The following is a 22228-nucleotide window of genomic DNA, read 5'->3' as shown; positions in this document are numbered from 1 at the left end:
ATTAGACACAATTAAAATCTTAACTAAATCTAATTAGTATAATTATTTTAATTAAACACTCAAATCTAACCCGCCGGAAACCACCCCTACAACCCGCCGGAAACTGCGCCCGAAACCCGCCGCCCCAATCCCATTCCACCGCAAACCGCTCCTCAGGCGAGGAGCCGCTGCTCCTCGCCTGAGGAGCAGCACTCCTGAGGAGCAGATCTGCTCCTCCATGTTTGGAGGAACCGATCTGCTCCTAAGGAGCAGATCTGCTCCTCAGCAGCTCCTCCACGTTGGAGGAGCAACGAGGAGCAGCAGCTCCTCGTTGAAACGAGGAGCTACTGCTCCTCGATTCAGGCGAGGAGCACAGCTCCTCGCCTGAAATACGATCTCAGGCGAGGAGCTCTGCTCCTCGCCTGAGATACGGGAAGATCTGCTCTATGAGCAGATCTGCCGCTCCTCAGGCGAGGAGCAGCAGCTCCTCGCCTGAGGAGGAAGAAACTGAGGGGGGTAGTTGGCGGCGGCGGATAGTGGTCGGAAAATGGAAGAAAGAGAAGAAGGGAAGAAAAGGGAGGAAGAAGAAGGAGGGAAAAAAGGAAAAAAAGATTCCTTCTTTTTTTATTAAAAAATAAATTAATTATTAACTTTTTAAAATTAAAAGATAATTGAAAAATTAAAATTATTAAAAATTAATTTAAGAGATGAGTAAAATATTGAGGGTGTTTTTATTATTTTCACAGAGAGTGCATCTCACTTGCATGAGTGAGAGTGGGGGAGGGGTTTTTTGAGCTAAAAACGCAACTTTTGGGTCTGTTTGTACCAAAAGCGGCGAAAATAACTTATTTGATATTTCGTGCCAAGTTGAGGGGGTGAATTGATCCTTTGTTCTCAAAAATTCATTAAGAGTTTAGTTGTTTTCCACTATATGCCATAAGGGCGTATTTGTCCCTTTTCCTTTTATATTTAAGATATAGATGATAGTTTATATTATAAATATTTTATAATCAATTATATAAATTCAATATATATTTTATTTTTTAAATTATAATTTTAAATACTGTCATTAGCCAATACTTATTTAGCATAGATAAAAAAATTATCTTTTTTTTTTGTTTATGATCGATTTAATATAAAAGCCAATGTGGTTTTTAAACCGGTTAAATATGAATTAAATTAGTCAACATCAAAATACTAATATGTAAACAAATATTTATCTAATTTTTTTTTTCTATAAATTTATTGTACTTAGCTATTCATCCGTCAACATCAAAAAAAATTATATGATCAATAAATATATAAACATGTATTTTGAATTTTACAATCAATTATTCGTCTCATTAGAAAATCGTAATTTTTGGAGTAAATTTTTCCTAAGACTCTTATACAAGAAAAGCTCTTACCTAGAAGAAATTTATATTTGCACGTCTTGACAATTTTAGACATGACACCGTTAAAATGGAAAAATTCTTAGGTAGACTCAGTCCACCACGTCATCCGTGGACTAAACCTATTACATAATGACACGACGTCATCAAAATGATGGCAATATTGTAAATTTGTTGATTACTTATTTACACATTTGAATAGTAATATTATAAGATTGACATCATTTTAATGACTTATCATTATGTGATAGTCTTAATTTACGGATGACGTGGTGAACTGAATCTATCTAAAAATTTCTCGTTGAAATGATACGGCATGATAGGAAGTTAAAGGAATTGTAATAATGCCAATATCTTCATATCTAGAAGAGTTAAATACACCTAAACTGTTTATACAAGTTACAACACAGCATTACTTCTTGAGGTACTTGTCGAGCCAGTCGCTTGCTTCTTTCACCATCAATGGTGTCATTTGATGCCCAATTCCAGGTTCCGCCATTAGCTTCATGTTATGGAACCAATATCACAAAAACACATAAAATCAGAAGAGATTAATAACTCGATAAGCTTTTAAATTCAGATCAAATGAATTGCATTGATAAACACTTCATTGCATGCACAGCTCAAATGCAAGCATTTTACATATGTGAACCATTCGAAAATGTATCAGTTGGATTTTATTTTTCTTCCGTTTTCTTTAATGGGTTATTCATAATTATATGTTATTAGAGGAGAAAATAATGTAGAAATCATTGAACTCTAAATTGTTAGTCTATATAGCTCGGAAACAAAAATGTTTAAATGGGAAGTATCAAAATAGAAAACAGGAAATAAAATATTTTATAAGAATTTTTCAAAATATAGAGTTTTAGAATTTATAAACTTTTTTAAAAAACAGAAAGGAAACACCCTCAAAAGATAGGATTTGAGAAATTTCAGTGCAACATAGGTTAGAGCGCATTGCATGATAGACAATTTTGAAGAGAAAATGCAGACATAAGTTGAGTTCGTACCTTGAACTTATCTTGACTATGGGCTTCTTCATAAGCCTTTTGTGCTCTTAGTTTAGGGGTTTCTAGACCTTCAAGTGGGCAGCGGTGATCCTCTGCGCCTGCATTTTCCAAACCCAAACAAATATTAAATCTTAAACAAAGTGGCATTAAAATTAATCTTCGGAAACTGATGAAGTTTGCAAGTATATAAGAAAAAATTAATCAAACACAGTTGAACAAAGAGACGCAACTGGTCTCGAGAACAGGAATGAACAGCATATAAACATGCAAATTAAAGCTCATACACAAGATTGTCTGTCAACAAAAATAACTTCACAAAATTAAATTTCAATCATTCCATATGCATTTTGATCTGTTTTTGCACTTTCCTACTTGCAGGAAAATTAGCTTGAGGGCCCTATCATTACCAGAAATGAGGACAAAATATCCTAGTATTAACAATCAGCTGCTGCACTTGCCTTATGAATACCAGAAAGGAAGTGAAGTGTTTTACCATTAAGAATCAGCAGTGGGCGTGGTGCAATGGTGGTAATTGTGTATGGTAAATCAAAACTAGAGGCCAGACCTGGAGCAATTCTATCCCAAACCTAGCAAGGAATGTAAAATTATAAGAAAATATCTAATTTCAAAAAACACAATCACAATATAGAGAATTTGAATGTGAAGAAAATGGAACACTTGTAGGCCACATTGTTTGCTTCAGTGTTGTAGCTCTAAAGTGTAACTGAAAGCTTGCGTAATTGCGGATGACAAAACTAGCAGAAAAGTAATAATTAAAGGAGCATTAAACTCTGAAATCCATTTATATAGCTTACAAGCAATCGAATAAAATTTATGTAGTCGCCCCAACATGGACACATGTCAAAAGAGAATTGTAACTGACCTTCTCCACCACTTCTTTGTCAATTGTGTTCTTCCCCAAATCTTTTTGTGCTTCTGTAACCAAAATTCTTTAGCAGTCAGAGTAGTAGAAGCTATTACACAAGGAAACTAATGGAGCAGAAGAGAACCACTTAAATAGCCATTGCATATGAAAAACAGCTGCAAACTAGGTTTCTTTTCAGATGCTTGCATCACAACTGATTTTCTGTGTATGATACCTTCAAACACAGGCCTTATAGTGTCAACCCGACTTCCCCACTTATCATTGTCAATGGCCCAACGAAATCCCTAGAATTTTCATCGTGTAAAAATCAGCCAGTTATTCAGAATTAATTAGAAAAACTCTTCACTGCATTTTAATCTTTCATTAGATATACCTGCACACCAAATATAGGGACAGTCACTGCATATCTTGTGTCAGCAACAGCAGCAAGCCATGAAAGCATTCCTGCAATAATACATTAATGCACCAGTTATTATTGAACATGGATGGTGTCAATAGTTATCTTCTTCAGTTTAAATCAACCAACCTCCTAGTGATATGCCGGTAATTCCTATCCTGGTGGCGTCAATATCTTGTCTCTGTGTGAGATAATCTGCCAGTTTTATCAAGTCCCAAACCTGCCATAGTTGTGATTTGGAATCATCATCTTGTGAAGTAAAGTAATCACTAATCAAAACATTATTCCTGATCATTTTATCGAATTCTAAATATAAGGACTTCTCAATTCTTTACAGTTTCAATTGACCAAAAGAATAAATTAGACAAATCTGACTAAGAAAATACCGTGTCAAATAAGAATGGCATTGTGTCACCTTTCTTCCACGATGATACAAGGGCCTACATTTGAATAGTGCAACACAGAAATAATTTTAATATACATACTGATAATTAGTCTCATAAGTATCACAAAAAAATCTGAATAAATATTTAGTCAAAATTCTGTAAGAATACTTTAATAATCTATTACTCACTTCTTGATAAGTGGTTTTACTACTTGCTCGTTCGCCATGGTAGCGACAGTCAATTGAAATGGCTACATAATCGCGCGAAGCATAGGCCTGCAGCAGCAACCGAAACCATTACCATCTAAACTATACAATGCAATTTCATAAACAATGAACAAAAAAACATGAGCAGAGTAGCAATACCTCAAGCATAGGACGAAGCCATTCTTTGCATGTATGTGTGCAATGCAAGAAAACTATAGCAGGCCTTTTATAATTTCTCTCTTTCAAACTAAGAATCAGCATAGGCAGACGCCCTTGGTCTCCCGCCTAATTAAATTAGTAAATTAACTACTCTTTCTTTATTCACATCATAATAATATACTAACAATAATGAAACTTCGATTTCTAAATTCTTGGATGTGAAGTATGACGAAAGAAAATATGTTGACCTCAGTAATCAAATAAAGATTCTCCTCTCTAAGTAAACTTTTGAAATCCTTCATCTCGGCCTTAGGACAATGCTCCATCGCCTGCCAAACGGACAACCAAGCATTGATTAGTTTATTAAAGATAAAATCCAATAATAAAAGTATAATGATTGACAGAATTTGTAAATGAGTTGATGAACTACTAATAAACTAGAAACAATTGGACATCAACAAAAAAAGAAGGAATTTTTTTAAAAAAAAAAAGGCATATTAAAAATAGAAGGAGACAACCTGGGTATGAGTGGTTGGAGGTGGAGGTCCATTACCCTGATATAAAGGATTTACAACAGCCCTTCCTTCTTCAACTGATAACGGAACTGCCACTCAAAAAAAAAAAATCATAAAACCGTCAAAAACAAAAAATTGAACAAATAAGGACTATCTGATAATCAAAAGTTAGAACCTTGAGCAGATCGTCTGCTATGAAGAACTTGAATGAAATCCGATCGTATCTTGTCGGGATTGAATGCTTCGTTTTCCATTTCGGCGATTTAGAAGAATTAGCAGCAGATTGTTAGGTTCGCTAGCTTCTGCTACTACTTCTTCATGCTTCCACTTAACACAGTTTAGCCTTTACATTAAGAAACGAAAATTTTGCTGATAGACACGTGGCGGAGTTATTGGGCAATTTCTTTTTCTTATTTTCCTTTAACAAACGAAAATTTCTTCCTCTTTTGACATTGAGATTGAATTATTACAAAAGTGAAAAGTTGACATTTAATTTGCAAATATCCCTATTTAAATATAGTGATTGTTTAAAACGGTGATAAAAAATAATTTATTTCAAATTGATAATATTATTTCTTAATTATATTGATAACTTGTATATTTATTTTAACTTTTATAAAATAAATATAATTTGGTTTGTAATCATTGAATATAATAAATACTTTTCTTGGAAAATATATAAAATATAAAACGATAAAATAATGAATTATTGTTTTATACATTATAAGTATATGTTAGATGATACATATTTTATTCTTAATAATTAAATTATAATTTAAAGATAATATGTTAGCAAAGATAAAAAGAATTGAAATTCTAAATTCTTTTTATAGTTTATTTTCAATTTAAAACCGGTTTGAAAATGAATTGAATCGGTCAATATTAAAATATTTGTCAAATTAAATAACGTGTTATATATTATAAACCTATTATACTTAAACATTGAATGAATGGCGTATATAATTAATTATATTTGAAAATGTTTTGTATGTGATCAATATATATATATATATATATATATATATATATATATATATATATATATATTGGAATTTAATAATCAATTGTTCTGTCTTATTTGAAATAACACATTTTTGAATGAATACATTTTTCCTAAATCTCCTACAAAGAAAAACTATTACCAAGAAGAAATTTATTTATAAAATGGAATTGGACAAATTAGGGAAGAGCTCCTTGAATTTAGTACAAATATTGTACAAGATGAAATTCTGAAGTAAAATAGACAAACAAGTAACAAAACAGCATCACTCCTTGAGGTACTTGTCCAGCCAATCACTTGCTTCTTTCACCATCAATGGTGTCATTTTATGCTCAATTCCAGGTTCCGCTATTAGCTTCATGTCATAGAACCAATATCACAAAAACACATAAAATCAGAAGAAATGAAGAACTCCACCAACTTTGAGATCAAATGAATACAGCAAACAATATTAGAGGTGCTAATACATTTTAGTAGTCTAGTTTACACTTTTGAAACAAGTTGAGTTCGTACCTTGAACTTATCTTTACTATGGGCATCTTCATAAGCCTTCTGTGCTCTTAGTTTAGGGACTTTTAGACCTTCAAGTGGGCAACGGGGATCCTCTGCACCTGTAATTTCCATATCCAAACAAATAGTGAATCCTAAACGAAACTTCAGAAGTGACATTAAGATTAATCTTCGGAAACTGATGAGGTTTTCAAGTGATAATGAAAGAAATTTAGTGAATTCTTCATGACTAATCAAACACGGTTAACCAACGAGACACAGCTGGTATGAGCATAAAAATGAACTGCATATCTTATTTAGAATTTTTTTTTGAACATGAAAATTTAATGCTCATACACAAAATTGTCTGCAACAAAAAAATGACTAGAGTTTTATTTGGCTATTTCGAGTATGACAGAATTAACTTTCCATATGTATTTTAAACTGTTTTGCACGTTACTACTATCAGGAAATGTGGCTTACGTGCTATATCGTTACCGGAAATTAAAGAGTATCTTACCGTTAACAATCAGCAGCGGCCTTGGCGCGATGATGGGAACTGTGTATGGTGAATCAAAGCTAGAGGCCAGACCTGGAGCAATCCTATCCCATACCTAGTAAGGAATATAATGCTGTAATTTCAAAATAGAGAAACCAGTACAGGAAATTGGTATCTGAAGAAAAATGCAGCATTTATATAGGCTGCATATTGCTTTGCTTCAAAGTGCTAATTTTTACATATAATTTCAAAAAGTAACCATGAAATTGAAATTGGATTTTGAAGAGAGTATATATAGGCTACATATTGCTCACTTCGAAGTTCTAGTTATGAACTAAAAACTTGCCTAATATGCTGATGGATTTTAATTGATTAAAAGACCAGCACAAAGACAGTGACGTAAAGTAGTCTTATAGCACCATAGTGAACAGGCATTAGAAAAACGTTATCCAGTCATCCAAACATTGATAAATATGTCTAAAGTGAAATAGTAACAGACCTTCTCCACCACTTGTTTGTCAATTTCTTTCTTGCCTAAATCTTTTCGAGCTTCTGCAACCAAAAGATTACAGACAGTCAGAGCTGCAGGAACTCCAATTAAAGATCCGCAGGGTTGCCACAAGTAGTTCCATGCTAAACAGTATCAATAAGAATTATGTGGGACAATCCACGTAATAGTATCTATACGTAAATTGCATCCGAACCGAGAATGCATATAGTATATTCAACAATCCCTTAATTATAGATTGAATTTCTTCAAAGAACGGTTTGTTCAAAAAGAATGAAAAAAAAAATATCTGAAAACTTGCTAAGTTTCATACTCAATGCTGCTTCAAAAAAAAAAAATGAAACAAATACCAGTAATAAAAACAAAAGATAAGCAATTAACAAAAATGTTGCGAACCCATGTTTAGGTGCTTTGCATCACATCTAATTTTTCGACATACCTTCAAATAAAGGCATTATACTGGCAACTCGAGCTTGCCACTTATCATTGTCAATGGCCCAACGAAATCCCTATAATTGCATCAAATATGGTACAAACAGGAATAATTCAATTAATCATTGAATATGCATTTGTCAATTCTTCAACAACATTTTCTTTGCTTTAAACAAACCTGCACGCCAATTATAGGGACAACCACTGCATATCTCGTGTCAGCAGCAGCAGCAAACCATGCATGCATTCCTGCAAATCATCGGTAGAAAGTTGTCATATATGGTAATGAAATTTAATCTCAATTACTCATTTCTTTCAATTGAAATGACTAACCTCCCAGTGATTCTCCAGTAATTCCTATTCTGGCAGGGTCAATATCTTCCCTCTGTGTAAGATAATCTGCTAGTTTTATCAAGTCCCAGGCCTGCCATGTTCAAGATTTTAAGCCACCAACTTGTTAAGTAAAGTAATCAAAAAACAATAATCAATTACTTAATGGAATTACTAAAGTTATAAATATAGACTTCAGACTGTTACATTTTATTTCTTCATAGCCTCGACTGATTGGAAGACTGAACTAAAACAATCCCACTTTACTTACTATTCACTAGTTTAGAACTTAAATTCATCAAGTATTCTAAGCTAAAAGCAAGAAATAATTTGGGTAAACCATATGGAGAAAATAAAATAGTGAACGGAGAAGTTACCGTGTCATATATGAATGGCATAGTTTCACCTTTTTTCCATGAAGAAATAAGGGCCTGAAATTGCACAATGTTCATTCAATGTGTCAAAAAGCATTCGTTCAAAGATGATATAACTTTTATAAAAACATTAAAACATTTTTCTATTCTAGCCTTAGACACTTCATACAAACAATAAAACAGGATCGATGTTCAAACTAAATGCTAAAACCAGTACTAACATAGATTCTATATCTCATACTCACATCTCGATAAGTTGTTTTATTACTGGCGCGTTCCCCATGGTAACGAGAGTCAATTGCAATAGCTACATATCCCCGCGAAGCATAGGCCTATCAAATCAAACATAAAAAGAAAACATAAACAACAACTTGTTCTTCTTGAATACACAATTAATAACACATCCAGCAAAATCAATCAATATAAAACAGAGTAGCTACTAGATATACAACTACAAGGACAGAGAGAACGATCAGTGAGGGGAGCCTCGACCCGAAGTATCATTATTCATTATGGTGGCCTCAAACTTTATAATGTGTTATTTTGGCCCCTCAGAATTAAGTTTTCTATGAAAATATAGAATATACCTCAAGCAAAGGACGAAGCCACTCTTTGCACTTATTTGTACTGTGCAAGAAAACAACAGCAGGCTTTCTCTCTTTGCCATCTTGCAAGCTGACAATCAGCACAGGTAAACGCCCTTGATCTCCTGCCTATTATTTAATTAATTAATTAATTAATTAATCAGCAAAGTAGCATTGAATCACAATTATATATAATAAATAAGAAAAAAGTATTACCTCCGTAATTAAATAAAGATTCTCCTCTTTAATCAACTCTTTAAAATTCTTAATCTCAACCTTGGGACATGACTCCATCGCCTGATCTCACAAACAAAAAATTCACAAATCATAATTAGATTTAAAAAAAGAAGTGAAAGATTAAAAGATTAATTAACCTCACTCCTCGTATCTGGCTGCGTATTATCCTGATATAATGGATTGGTAACAGGTTTCCCCTGTTGAACTGATAATAAAACTGCAAGAAACAAACAAACAAAATCATAAAAGGAAAAAAGATTCAAAATGAGAAGCTAATTAGAAATGAATAAACCTTGAACAGGTCGTCGACTGCGTAGAGTTTCAATGAAGAGAGATCTGATGTTGTCTGCATTCAGAAACTCTTTCTCCATTGCAATAATGGAAGCAGAAGCAGAAGCAGGTTGAGTCACTGCTGATAATTTGCTTAGAGTGGTTGGGGTTCGGTATTTATTAATAACGGAATTTGGCGGGTGCCTCATGAAACATGACGAAGCAGGAGTACACGTGGAGGGCAAAGTGTGGGACCAAGAAGGGCTGGGTAGTAAGAGTAGTTGAGTGAGCATTGTGGTGAGGGCAAGATGGGAAATTAGCATCCTTTCTTCTTCTCTGAAATTGTTTTGTATTTGAAAGCAGCTATGAGAGGTTGGGTTTGTTGAATAGTATGAGTGGCCACATGGCTAACTATGGCTGTCATAATTACTTTGCAGTCAGTGTTCGGCCTTCATTATTTCACTGCTTTCTTTTCTCAATACACTTCCTATCCACATAATTTGAAAAAAATAATTGAATTTATTGCTCTAATTAATAATTTTCATTTATTTTTTAATACATATTTTTAAAAGTTAATTTTAAAAAAGTATAATGTACTTAATGTAATAAAATGTACTCCAATAAAATGTGATAATTAAATTATAATTATATAATTATAATGTATTTTAAAATAATATAATATAGAATTCTATCGATTAGATTATTATAAAGAAAGTATATATTATTATATATTTAGTTAAAGTATTAGCTTCAGCATAGCTTTATTTTTATTTTTATTTTTACTTTAAAAAAAATTATAATAAATTTTTGATTTAAAATTTCACATGATTATATACGATAATTTAAATAAAAAAAATTACGAATTCTATTTTTTATAATATATAACAGAAATAAAAAAATTGAGTAGGTTACCGTCAACTGCTTAGAAAAAAAGTAATTTACATTTAAATTTTTAAATGATTGAGCGATTATATGGATAATGTTATTTGCAAATTGTTTTTGCTCTAACATAATAAAAATTTAATTTTTAATTTTATAATAGAAGAAAACTGACAATTTTTTTATAGAAACAAATAAAGTTTTGTAACTTGAGGGATGGGATATCCATTTTCAACTTGTCATAAAAATAGTCACACTTCAGTTTACGATAATATGCAGATCTCTCACCACAATGCTCGAAAAGACAAGCTAAATTCTAAAAATTCTTTTACGAGATAGAAGCCAAAAATATTAGGAGAGGCCATTCCAATGTAGAGAAACTTCCATTATAAAAACGAAACTACGTTTTTGTTTGGAATTGCCAAGGAAAGTAAGAGGAAACTTTGCTTGCTGCATCTAAACAAACCAAAACTGTTTACAAATTTACAAGGAATTCATAATCAAATAGCATAAACAAATATTTGTATTATTAGTAATTCCTCAACATGAACGTGTAGATCAGCGAGATTGTCGACTGAATCCAGTGGCGGAGCAAGAATTTATAGTTAGGGGGGACAGATCTTTTTTTGATCTGAACAATACGTAGTTTAATATTTCAATATCAACTTTTTTGATAGTTGCAAAATATGCATATATTCATTTATAATTAATTTTATCTATATATAAAAGCACGAATGAAAGACTTTTTCTTGTCCTTTTCCATTTCTACTCTCTTTTTTCCTCTCTACTCTTCAAATCCATGACATAATCTACCTCCGCCGTCCAACCCATCATCCACAACCCGCGCGGCGTTCACAACAGACGAACAGAAGTTTGTTCGTCTGCGAACGAACAACGGTCTATATGTTCGTTGACGAACCGTTGTCGACAAAACCGATGGCTGATGGTTTGTGGGACTAGGTGTAATTAGATCAAACTATGTTTAATTTGAGTTAATTGGGATTTTAATTATAATTTAAAATTAGAGTTATATAATTAGGTTAAATTAACTATTCCGCCCTTTTTTTTATCAGAGAGATTGAAATAATCCAATTTGGAAATTCAGGGTGAAATGATCGTGATTCGCTTGAAAATTACTTTTTTAATATTTCGTGCCAAGTTAAGGGAGTGAATTGATCATTTGTCCAAAAGATAAATTTTAGAAATTTCTGTTACGAGATAAAAGCCAAAAGTTAAAATATTTGATTTGGAGACACAGTTCTGCTTCAGAGAGCAATTCCAATATAGAGAAACAACCATTATATAAACGAAACAGAAGTTTTGTGTGGGAATTGCAAAGGAAAGTACATAAGAGGAAACTCCATGAAAAAGACGGGGGAAGAAAATTATTAGATTAAGAAGGAACCAAGAAGATCCCTATACCAAAGATTCATTGCATCTGTCCTTTTCCACCTTGCAATGAGAGCTTGAAAGAAGGTTATAGCACTTTTTAATTAAGATATTACTGAAATCAATTTGAACTAATTAGGATATTACTGAAATCAATTTCAAATAATTATTGTTTCTGAGTATTCATTGAATGAGATGAGATATTATTACCAGGATAGGATCTCCAGGGATCTGCCAGTGTTGCTGCAACTAAGAAAGCAAAACTGTTTAGACATCTACATGAATTTACAATCAAATAGAACTTCATTAGCATAAACCAGTCTTTATAACTTATTTTAAAGCCAGTAATTCCTCAATAACAACATCTAGATCGGCGGGATTGACGACTTAATCAAGATTAGCATTATATTGTAGACACGTGAAGCTGATTGTTCCAAGAATTAGCTCTTACTGTCCGGATGAGTTACTCCATTTCTAACAGGCAATACAGCTTTTACAGGCCGATCCACTGTTGAAGCAGAAGTTGCTACAGGAGATTTCACTATGCCATTAACGCAAGCCTTCTTGTGATTTAGCGTCTCAACTCCAGATCTCGTGATCTCTCTTGCTGCAGATTCCTGATGGAGTTTGCTCCTGGCTGGTGGAGAACATGCTGTTTCTGCAATTTGAAGGTTGAAGAACTACTCTTAGCATAATCAAGTTGTAAGAATGTTAGAAAGACTAGCATCTGCTGCACTTAATGTTTGGAAGAATCATATTCTTTTTACAATTCATTTCAATACTATGTCGGGGTTTAGGATTCAGATATTTGACCTTAAGCAACACGCGTATCAAAAAGCTACAAATCAACACTACCCGCAAGTGAATAGCCTGCATCTGAATTTAACGGACTGCTGGCAGCAAAACTAAGCAGAACTCTTCTATTGAAATATCAATCTAGTTACGAAATTACCATATTGTGGAAAAGAAAAAAATCAACTGATAAAATTAATGGATATAAAGAAGTTACTGCATGATTTTCCAGGATGAAATTTTTGCTGTCAGGACACTTCTGACTGATTGATCTTAGTTTAACCAACCATGGAAATGTAAAGGGGTAATTGCAAAATAACTCATGAGCTTCAGCGTGTTTTGTAATTTTAATATGAACTTTCAATTTTGGTAATCTAAAACATGAACTGTCATTTTCTGCAATATAAAACGCTGTGCAATTTTTTGTTAAAAAATTGTTGATGTGGTTCTTGTGTTCACGTCAGCATTTTTTCATTAAAAAATTACTTAGTGTTCCAAATTGTAGAAAAATGATCATTTGTGTATTAATCTGCCAAAGTTGAAAGTTCGTGTTAAGTTGCAAAACACTACATGATTAATTTTGCAACTAACCCAAATTCAACACAAACTTTCAAACCAAGAGACTTACCTTTTATGCTTCCGCAAGTGATAAGCCTGTTAAGGAAATCCCTGAAATCAGTCAAGATGAGCTTCTCTTGCTCTGCATAAACCTCTGAGTACTCGCGTGTACTGGATGATTTATCATTTTTGTTTTGGCTAAGTTTTTCCATCCCAGTTGCTGTCTCACCTTCTGCAAAAATCACCTCTTGCTCACGGCACATTAAATCAATTTCTGGCGACAATGGCCTTCCATTTTCCAAATCACCTTCATCCATTCTCAAATCACTACTTCCACCCCTTTCTGCCGCGTTCCTAATTACATGATTACCAGGCACACTTTTGTGGACATTATTTCCTTTTAGATCTTCCCTTTCTCGTATAGATGAAGTAGAAGAAGATTCAGAATTGTGATTACTTTCTCCCCTGGATTTCATATCATTTTTGCCTGACCATGTTTAATTTAACAACAGGTTTAGAAAGAATATAAACCAGGTGTTTTTTCTTTTAATAAAGGATCATATTTACAACCTATAATAACTAATCATAGCAGTAAGTCACACAGCAGGCAACACAAATATGTAGACTATATATAAACTGCAGAACAAGAAAATTCAAATACATTTACCGTTTCACTTCTAAAACTATCTAAACTTATTTGATTTCATACTTGATAAATCAATACCCAAGATTCTAAGAAAAACAATAAAATGTACAGAGAACAAGAACTAATAGAATTAATATCTCTCGAGCACCAGTTTGATAATTGTACAGCGTTTTTAAAGAAAATAACTTAATATTTGGTTGGGACCTCTATGGAAATCTAGATTAGTACAATGCCGTACTATCTAACAAAGCACAATTAAAGTTGCAGGTACAAGTAGCAATGGGGACAGGGGACACAGTTCCCTCTACACAGGAAAGTCTTATATCTCTTGAGCACCAGTGGCATTTTCCTCATCTCCCTCCAACTAATAATTGCCCTTTATTTCTTGATAACTGAATTTCTATGAACATAAGTTCAAATCTCATAACAGGATTTCAAATGAGGTCTTTATGTCATGGTTAGAATCCAAGTGAGAAATGCTTAGCTAGATTCAATTAATATGATAAAACCATATCTTACTTCTAACGACAGAGTTATCGGAAATTGATATCTATAAAAACCAGAAAATAACTTGTTAGCCAGTTCACTGAAAGTCTCAGAAAGCTGTTGTTAAGGATCTACTGAAGACACAAAAGTAGAAAGAAAAATTTGAAGATTCAATAGTTAAATTCATTGCAGTTACGTAATTCACAATAACTTTAAGAAGGTAAACTATGCTAAGAAATGTTCAAAAGATATATTATTCTGGAAATTAATCAGAACCTGCAAATGCCTTCGTAGCTTCTTGTGAAAGCACAACCAAGAGCGAGCAGAGCTTGTTCACATCTTGTGGTTGAAGTATGCCTGCTAATGGAGACCTTCAATCAAATGGATTAGCACATAAGTTCTCGAACATGAACAGGAAAACATGACAAAGAGAATGTTGCAATAAATCAATTGAGGAATATGAAAGAAAAGGGGGAACGCTTACTTGAACGCCAATTTTGAAGATCCTAGTGCAGATGTGTTATGAGAAACAGGGTTAGACAAGGGACAAGCAGAAGATGCAGAGTTCCTTTGATGATTTTCCTGAAAGAAAGTTTGGAAGAAGAAGAATATTTATACAATGTAAAAATATTTTAGATGTGTGACCAGAGAATACATGGAACTTTTGGACATATCATGTTCATGTTCATGTTCATGTTCATGTTCATGTTCATGTTGTCAAATATTACATAAGCTTATCCTATAAACGTAGCAGACAGAAAGAATGTCACTCTCAAAGATTATCAGAACACCAGTACAGAAAATCAAGAGCCTAGAGTAACACATAACCGCAAGTTTTGGATGAAACAAGCCCAAACTACAAGAGCAAAAATTCATCAACAGCTGACCTGGAAACATTTTACATTCATCGGGTACCACTAGAACTAATACAAAATTTGTACCTATCATTTGTGAGATTTTAAAGATGTTCTCTCTAATAAAACAACTTTAAAAAAGTTATAATACATGTTAACTAAATAAGACAGAAGCTGTTAAAATGACTATGAGTACAATAAAGACAAACCTGTTGGAATTTTGCATTGCAACTTAATTGATCTCTGTTTATACTGCTAAATAGTTCCTCACTTTTCCTTTTGTTGGACGGAAAAAGGGTTCCATAGCCAGATGATCCAATAGCCTCACAAATGGCTGCATTTGCGGCTTGTTGCATGAAGGCCATGCCATTATGATTACCATGAACAAGAGCTCCTCTTTCTATGCTCCCCTCAAAATTCTTGCAGTCCACACATTTACAATTTTCAGAGCACAAGATATTGGCTTGGAAGCATTCACAATACTTCTTGAGGCACCCTGATTTCTTGCAGTGACATCCTTTATTGTGCTTCCCTACCAATTGAACATCCATTGGTTCTTCCTGGAATTTATTATAGTGATATCAGTTGCATACGAGCATAGACAGAGTAGAGCACATGCTTTAGAAAGAATTCAAAATCCAAAAAGAAGTAACTTAGTTTACTTTAACCAAGGAATAAATATATCACTCCCTTTTCATTCTAGCTTCCTAGGTAGTGAATTACTTTTTCCAGGATGTTATTTCAGCAAGGGTAAAAAAATATTATTTTGTAAAGAAAGAAGCAAAATTTAATGCTTTATGTCTTTATGCAAACATCCGACTTAAAAGGAATAGAAAGAATTCAAAATAAGTTTGGATTTCTCGCGCCAAGCCATTAATGGGAACCAGGCAACATTCTATAAACCAAAACAATAAAAAAAACTTAACAAATTAAATATAGCAATTGTTCAGTATTTAGCTAGATTATCAAATACCATATTATGAAATGTTTACATTATTGATTCAAACTTCAAGGACTTAAACATACCTTAGCATCCCTAGGTCCATGTGGGCTGCTAGCAATCTTTGGTCTAAAAGCATTTGGATTGCGATCTAAGGTTATCTCGATTGCCTCGTCTCTTACTTTCTCATGTTCCACGTTGTTACGACAATTTAAGCAGTTGCAACCGTTACAATAAACCCCGGCAGCAAAGCACTCACAATACCTAAAAATTGTAAAAGCTTGCTTCTCATGATAGTGAAAAGAAAAACACGATGCGTTATCCACAATTTATATCACCTGAGAAAACTTTGGTGATGTTCTACAATAGTAATACAAGTGGAATAAAAATATCACTACACAATGAAATATGAATTCATTATAGAGGAATTGATGCATACCAGTTTTACAAGCTAATTGTCTAGAAAAAGCTCTATCATAGAGAAGAAAGGATAACAAAGCTCCAAGGAGAGGATAACACAGATCAAGAGGCAAAAAAATAGTGAAGTTATTGTCTTTTGTACTAAAAAGCAGTCTGAAGTGTAAAATTTAAATGATAATTGTAGACATCATATGTATCTCAGTATCTCTACAACAATTTACCATTGCAAAGTCCTTGGAGAAAAAGTTGATTGAAAAGTAAATAACAGAAATTGGGAGAAAGCAATTCCATCTTACGTGGACGAAATCCAGTGCAACAATTCAATTAAACCATGCCAAATTTGGTATAAGATTTCATTTCATTCAATTGCCTAGTCATTTGTAGTTAAAGAATCAAATTCTAGCAATTACCGACTTTCCAAATAAATAAAAAGAATTAAAAATCGAACTTAAATTTTGTGTATAAATTTTGTGTATTAAAGGCTTTCCAACCAAGGGGGCATTCTTTAGAAAAGACTAAGGTTCTTCAAGATTCAGCATGATAGCGCAAACAAATCAGCTTCAATAATCACATTTTCGGAGAAAACAATTTCAAAAACAGTACAACATTAACATCTAGTGTGGCTCTCAAAATGTCAATGGAAACACTAATGAACTAGCAAACAAGTCGATAAAAATAAATAGAAACAAATTTACTTACAACTTCAAGCACTTTGAATTCTTGCAATTACATTGCTTTGCTTTCTTAGGAGTACCACTAATACCATCTTTTGCTTCACTAACATTTCTCGGTCTAGCACTAGGTGACTGTGGTTTGCTGAAATAAACAAAATAATAGCTGTTTATTTATCTAATTTAAATTCATACAATATTTAAATTCAAATTCTGAATCGACAGAAAATTACATAAAAAATTAAGAGCAAAAAAACTTACGTTAGCTGCATTGACTGCACAGGGAGTTTCTGAACGGGGTGAGGAATCCGCCGCACCACCTGCTGAGGCCCTACATGCATTTGCTGCTGCGGCGGCGGCGGCATTGCCTGTGACTGTAACTGCATCTTCGTCGGCGCTTCTACTTTTAATTGCAATACAGGCGGCAGATGTGGTTGTAAATTCAAATCCGATTGTGATTGCAGCTGGTCCACCACCGGCGGTCGTGGTGGAGTTGGCGTCGGCGGTGGCTGCTGCAGCTTTGAATGCTCAGATAAAGCTGCATTCGGTGACGCTCTATAAATCACCGTAAAATCTAACTGTCGCGCTAATTTCTTTGGCGTAAAATCTGAAACTTCACTCTGTTCCATTAAAAAAATTGAATTAAATATCACAAACTCACAAAATAAATTCCTCACTGCAACAATTAATTTTTCTTTAATCACTCAAATCCAAACAATAAGCAAACGATAAACTCCTTAAGCTCAAAGCTTCAGGGTTTTTCTTTTTCCTTTTTCAAATTATTTTTTAAAATTTAATACATAATCTGTTCTTCTTCTCCATTTAGCTCCCTCGTTAGTTTTTGAATTTTTAATTTTTTATTGTTTGAAAGCAAGAGTGATCTGACGGGTGAAATTAAAAGATGTAATCATCGGTTACCATAGAGTAAAAAGAGTACGGTTGGTCAGCAGCCGTTGGATTATACAAAGATGTTTTAAGGCGTTTTAGGTAATTTCTGAAAGAATATGATGCGAGGGAAATTTGGCGCTAATAGTCTGTAAGAAACGTGGACGGTTTGGATTAGGTTTGACTTAATTTTAGATTTAAATCGACGGTTTATATTTGAATGTTTTGAGGATGAGTGTGATGAAGTGTATCCATGTATCTCTTGGCGAATTTTGAAATTTTTTGGGTAGAGCATAATCAATTTTGTGATGTACAATGTAGAGCCCACTATCAGGATTTTACCATGAACGATCTGACATAATTTCAAAAAACAATTTGAATTTGGCTCCATTTTTTTGTTTCTATTTTTATAGTGTCTTTAAATAAATTAAATTTTTTATTTTTATAAACAAATCATTTTTTAGGCTTAATTGCAATGTTTTAAAACCCGGACCGGTGACAGAACCGGTGTCGCTACCGGTTCAAGGTTCAACCGGTTCAACCGGTTTAACCACCGGTCCGACCTTTTAGCAGATTTTACTTTGTTAGAATTTTAAATTTGACGTTGACTGCATTTACTTGTAATATTTTTCATGTTGTCAGTTATATACCTTTTCAAAGTCTATAAAACTAAAGGCCTATATATAAAAAGCCCAAACTAATACGTATCTGAGTGTTTGAAAGTAGGGTTTCCTTTGAACACTTAATTTTCATCTGCTATTCCTCTTCTTCCCTTTTTACTTTGTGCCGTTTTTCTCGTTTTGGTTTAAAACAGTTGAAATCACCAATTTATCAAATGGATGTGCATCTTGAAAACAAAATAAATATATTAAGTATCAACAGTAAGTAATATTATGTTTCATTTTAGATTTAGATCTTTTGGTTCTTGAAATTGATTGTGTTTTTGTTGTCAAAAATAGCTTTTATTTATTTCTTATCCACTCTTCACTTTTAATTCCATAATAATTCATGAAGAAACAAAAATGACTTTACAATTTCTATTGAAGGTTTACAGTAGATTTCATAAAACCCGGTCTTTAAGGTTGAACCGGTTTTAACGGGTTTCCGGTTATTGCCGGTTTTTTCCGGTTCAAACTGGTTGAACCGGAAATCCGGGTTTTAATACATAATTGGATCGGACTGGCCTACGGTTCCCTGTCTAACCGGTTGAACCGGCCGGTCCGGTCCGGGTTTTAAAACACTGCTTAATTGCACCAAAAATTACCAACTTTCGCGTGTTTTTGGTATTTAACAAAATCTTTTTTTCTTGGCATATTTAACATTATCGATCAGTTTTAGCATATAAGACCACGGGACCGTTTTTGATGTAAAAGGCGCCGTTTTAAATGTTAAACGATACTATTTTTCAAAGTAAACTCAACAAATGTTAAATATGCCAAAAAGATCTTAAATATGCTAAGAAAAAAAGATTATGTTAAATACCAAAAACGCGAAAAAGTTGGTGATTTTTTGGTGCAATTAATCCTTATTTTTATCCAATTCATCAAAAAAAATTCTAATTTTATTATCATTCAATATTGCATTTGTTTTACTATTTTAATAATTTTATTTTATATCTTCATGTCATATTAAATACCACATTTGTTAAAAAATATTCTTTTTAAATGCATTAATTAAAAAAAATATTAAAAATATTCTATAAAAAATAGAACATTACAAAAATTGTCTTCATTTGAAATAGAATAGTTATTCTAAAATAATTAAAAGATAATATTGTACTAATTTAGTTTATTAACAAACTTTTCATTTACTAATGAGTTGTAGGCCGGATAACATTTTATTGAAGTTATATGAGTTTATTTTTTTCCCACAAGCGCTACGGTTCTTTTTAATAAATATATATAAAAAAGTGCTAATTTTCCTAAATACATGTTTCGCCAAAATAATTACAACTTTACATTGCAAGTTTTTAGTTTTATTTTTTGACTTTTTGCCCTAACTTTATTTATCTGTTTTGTTTTTTTATTTACCAAAATACCTTTTTCGGTTTTTCAATTTCGGTTTTCGGTTTTTTCGATAGTGTAAGATTAGTGTATATATAGTGTTAATTTTTATTTTTTATAGATTTTTTTCCTGGAATTTTTTATTTTATTTTTTATAGTGTAACAGTAGTGTATATATAGTGTTTTTATGGTGTTTATATAGTGTAAAATTAATGTATATATAGTGTATAAATAGTGTATAAGTGGTGTATAAGTAGTGTATAAGTAGTGTATAAGTAGTGTATTTATAGCATTTTGTAGTGTTTTTTGTGGTTTAACCATGAAACACTGCAAATACACTATAAACACTGCAAATACACCATAAACACTGTAAATGCACCATAAATATACTAAACAACGGCAGAAATAATACACCAAAAATACACTAAAACGTAAAGATATTATAAAATTATTACAAATGCACCATAAATCAATATTTTCTTTACAAAATCAGTAGCAATAAACAAATATATGAATAAGAGAAGACAAAATAAATAATTATATGAACAATAGAACAATTTTATAAACAAAAAATTATAGATCTGCAATAATTTATTTACAAAATATTTAAATCATTAAAAAAAACCTAAAAAATTACACAAATCTAAATACGAGTCGAGAAATCCATAGCGCGAACGGAAAAGATGAACGGAAAAACGACCGGAAACGACGAGAAATCCATCGGAAGTAGACGAACAGAAGCGCGACCGGAAAGACGAACGGAAAAGTAATTGGAGAAGATAAACTGAAAATCAAATGAAAAAGAAGAAGAAAGGAAGAGAGAAGAAGAGAGAGAGAGAAGAAAAAGGTGGTTATGTGAAAATTTAACCTAAAATGAGATAAAACTTCTTTATATAGTGGGTATTTTTGGTAAATAAGTTAGCTTATTAGGTAATGTAGGATAAGAGGAAAAGATGGGCCAAAATGGTGTAAATATTTTACCCAAAACAGGTATTTGGAAAATATTCCCTATAAAAAATCCTTGATTTAATTATTTCAACTTTTTTTTTTGACAATCGAATAATCTTTCATTAATAATAAAGAGCAGTTACAGGTGTAAGAATTCATAAAAGGTATAACCGTTTCTAATGACCTGACATGTAACAAGATATAAACCTTGATTCGCAGATCGCCTTATAGAATAAAATCAAAATTACATAACTGCTATAACGCAATAAGATTCAATTAGTTTATGTCTAACAGAAGACTCACAAACTCTTTATAAAAAATAACAAATCTTTCATATAAAAAGAACAGCAAAACTTTCAAAAAAGAAAAACAATCGCTGTAAAATAGTTATCAAGAAAAAATTAATATAACCTAAAACGATTTCATCTTCAATCTTGAAAGGTCTTGATCCATCTCTGCTTTTTTATTTGTATATATATTGAAATTGATGCGTCTCGTCGATAGATTTACCAACCAAAATGAAAAGGATGAAAAGAGTCGGTCATTTATTTTATTCTAAAGCAATAAAAAAGAAATGGCTACCGCCAACGGCAAAAATAAACCATTTACGGCAGCCGAAGCGAAAAATAAATAAAAAACGCTTGACGGCCAAGGTTTTCTATTTGAGAGAGAGGGCAGAGGAAAAAAAGTTTTTAATTATTTCAACTTATAAACACCATTTGGATTTAGAATTTTTAAAAACAATAATTTTTACCATATTTATGGATTTTCAATTAATAGTTATGTTTTGAAATATTAAAAATCTAAAATAATTTATTATTTTTAAAATGGTCGATTTAAATATTTTTCCCTCTTAAATGGGAAATCGAAAGATCAATTTTAGATGATGGTGTATTTTAAAAAACTATTTTTTGCAACTATTTACTATCCCGCACGATCAATTCCGATAAAATATATAAATTGTAAAATTCATAAAATTTATCCATCTCAGTTTCTTCAATTCAATCAATTCAAACGATACCCTAATTATTTTAACTTTTAGTCATGTCAGCTGTGCGGCGGTCACCATTTTTCCGTAGCTGCACTAATATTTGATTCTTGG

At 32.4% G+C, this 22228-nt stretch overlaps 3 protein-coding genes across 5 annotated transcripts; all 3 read right to left on the bottom strand.

The window, feature by feature from the left end:
* Positions 1-1706: 1706 nt before the first annotated feature.
* Positions 1707-5291, bottom strand: LOC130014441 (uncharacterized). Of its 2 annotated transcripts, XM_050359296.2 has the most exons (13): positions 5108-5283; positions 4936-5021; positions 4666-4746; positions 4418-4543; positions 4241-4327; positions 4053-4106; positions 3796-3886; positions 3643-3713; positions 3484-3553; positions 3267-3319; positions 2877-2970; positions 2384-2481; positions 1707-1872 (listed from the first exon to the last, which is right to left on the bottom strand). In XM_050359296.2, exons 1-13 carry the CDS (start codon positions 5184-5186, stop codon positions 1783-1785), a joined length of 1080 nt encoding a protein of 359 aa, XP_050215253.1. In that variant the 5' UTR covers positions 5187-5283; the 3' UTR covers positions 1707-1782. The 2 variants fall into 2 exon arrangements, 1 of the variants encoding a protein (XP_050215253.1); XR_008789610.1 differs by lacking the exon at positions 2877-2970 and having other exon boundaries at positions 5108-5291.
* Positions 5292-6070: 779 nt separating this feature from the next.
* On the bottom strand, positions 6071-10072 carry LOC126666279 (uncharacterized). Its single transcript, XM_050359293.2, has 13 exons — positions 9678-10072; positions 9523-9602; positions 9365-9445; positions 9152-9277; positions 8810-8896; positions 8568-8621; positions 8194-8284; positions 8039-8109; positions 7868-7937; positions 7420-7472; positions 6942-7035; positions 6446-6543; positions 6071-6287 (listed from the first exon to the last, which is right to left on the bottom strand). Exons 1-13 carry the CDS (start codon positions 9976-9978, stop codon positions 6198-6200), a joined length of 1296 nt encoding a protein of 431 aa, XP_050215250.1. The 5' UTR covers positions 9979-10072; the 3' UTR covers positions 6071-6197.
* A 1746-nt stretch (positions 10073-11818) lies between these two features.
* On the bottom strand, positions 11819-18135 carry LOC126665887 (protein tesmin/TSO1-like CXC 7). Of its 2 annotated transcripts, XR_007637718.2 has the most exons (9): positions 17552-18135; positions 17319-17435; positions 16286-16463; positions 15469-15819; positions 14890-14987; positions 14682-14776; positions 13344-13760; positions 12134-12581; positions 11819-12038 (listed from the first exon to the last, which is right to left on the bottom strand). XR_007637718.2 is itself a non-coding variant. In XM_050358820.2 (8 exons), the coding sequence occupies exons 1-8, from the start codon at positions 17917-17919 to the stop codon at positions 12364-12366; spliced, it is 1842 nt and encodes a 613-aa protein (XP_050214777.1). In that variant the 5' UTR covers positions 17920-18135; the 3' UTR covers positions 12106-12363. The 2 variants fall into 2 exon arrangements, 1 of the variants encoding a protein (XP_050214777.1); XM_050358820.2 differs by lacking the exon at positions 11819-12038 and having other exon boundaries at positions 12106-12581.
* Between the last annotated feature and the right edge of the window lie 4093 nt (positions 18136-22228).

Source organism: Mercurialis annua, linkage group LG1-X (assembly GCF_937616625.2).
Source record: "Mercurialis annua linkage group LG1-X, ddMerAnnu1.2, whole genome shotgun sequence".
In the NCBI taxonomy this organism is placed as follows: domain Eukaryota; kingdom Viridiplantae; phylum Streptophyta; class Magnoliopsida; order Malpighiales; family Euphorbiaceae; genus Mercurialis; species Mercurialis annua.
Note: the sequence above shows the minus strand (reverse complement) of the source record. Positions and strands in the feature narration are given on the sequence as shown.

Bases quoted from the DNA above. Each gene is read 5' to 3' on its own strand.
- LOC126665887 (XM_050358820.2), bottom strand. From the start codon at position 17,919: ATGGAACAGAGTGAAGTTTCAGATTTTACGCCAAAGAAATTAGCGCGA. The intron at 16,464-17,318 runs GTAAGTAAATTT...TACAATTTTTAG, and splicing joins AATTCAAAGTGCTTGAAGTT to GTATTGTGAGTGCTTTGCTG. The intron at 14,777-14,889 runs GTAAGCGTTCCC...ATTTGATTGAAG, and splicing joins TCTTCAAAATTGGCGTTCAA to GTCTCCATTAGCAGGCATAC.
- LOC130014441 (XM_050359296.2), bottom strand. From the start codon at position 5,186: ATGGAAAACGAAGCATTCAATCCCGACAAGATACGATCGGATTTCATT. The intron at 5,022-5,107 runs GTTCTAACTTTT...TTTGAGTGGCAG, and splicing joins TAGCAGACGATCTGCTCAAG to TTCCGTTATCAGTTGAAGAA. The intron at 2,482-2,876 runs GTAAAACACTTC...TGGAAAATGCAG, and splicing joins CCCACTGCTGATTCTTAATG to GCGCAGAGGATCACCGCTGC.
- LOC126666279 (XM_050359293.2), bottom strand. From the start codon at position 9,978: ATGCTAATTTCCCATCTTGCCCTCACCACAATGCTCACTCAACTACTC. The intron at 8,110-8,193 runs GTTAGTCATTTC...GATGATTTGCAG, and splicing joins TACTGGAGAATCACTGGGAG to GAATGCATGCATGGTTTGCT. The intron at 6,288-6,445 runs GTACGAACTCAA...TATGACATGAAG, and splicing joins ATAGTAAAGATAAGTTCAAG to CTAATAGCGGAACCTGGAAT.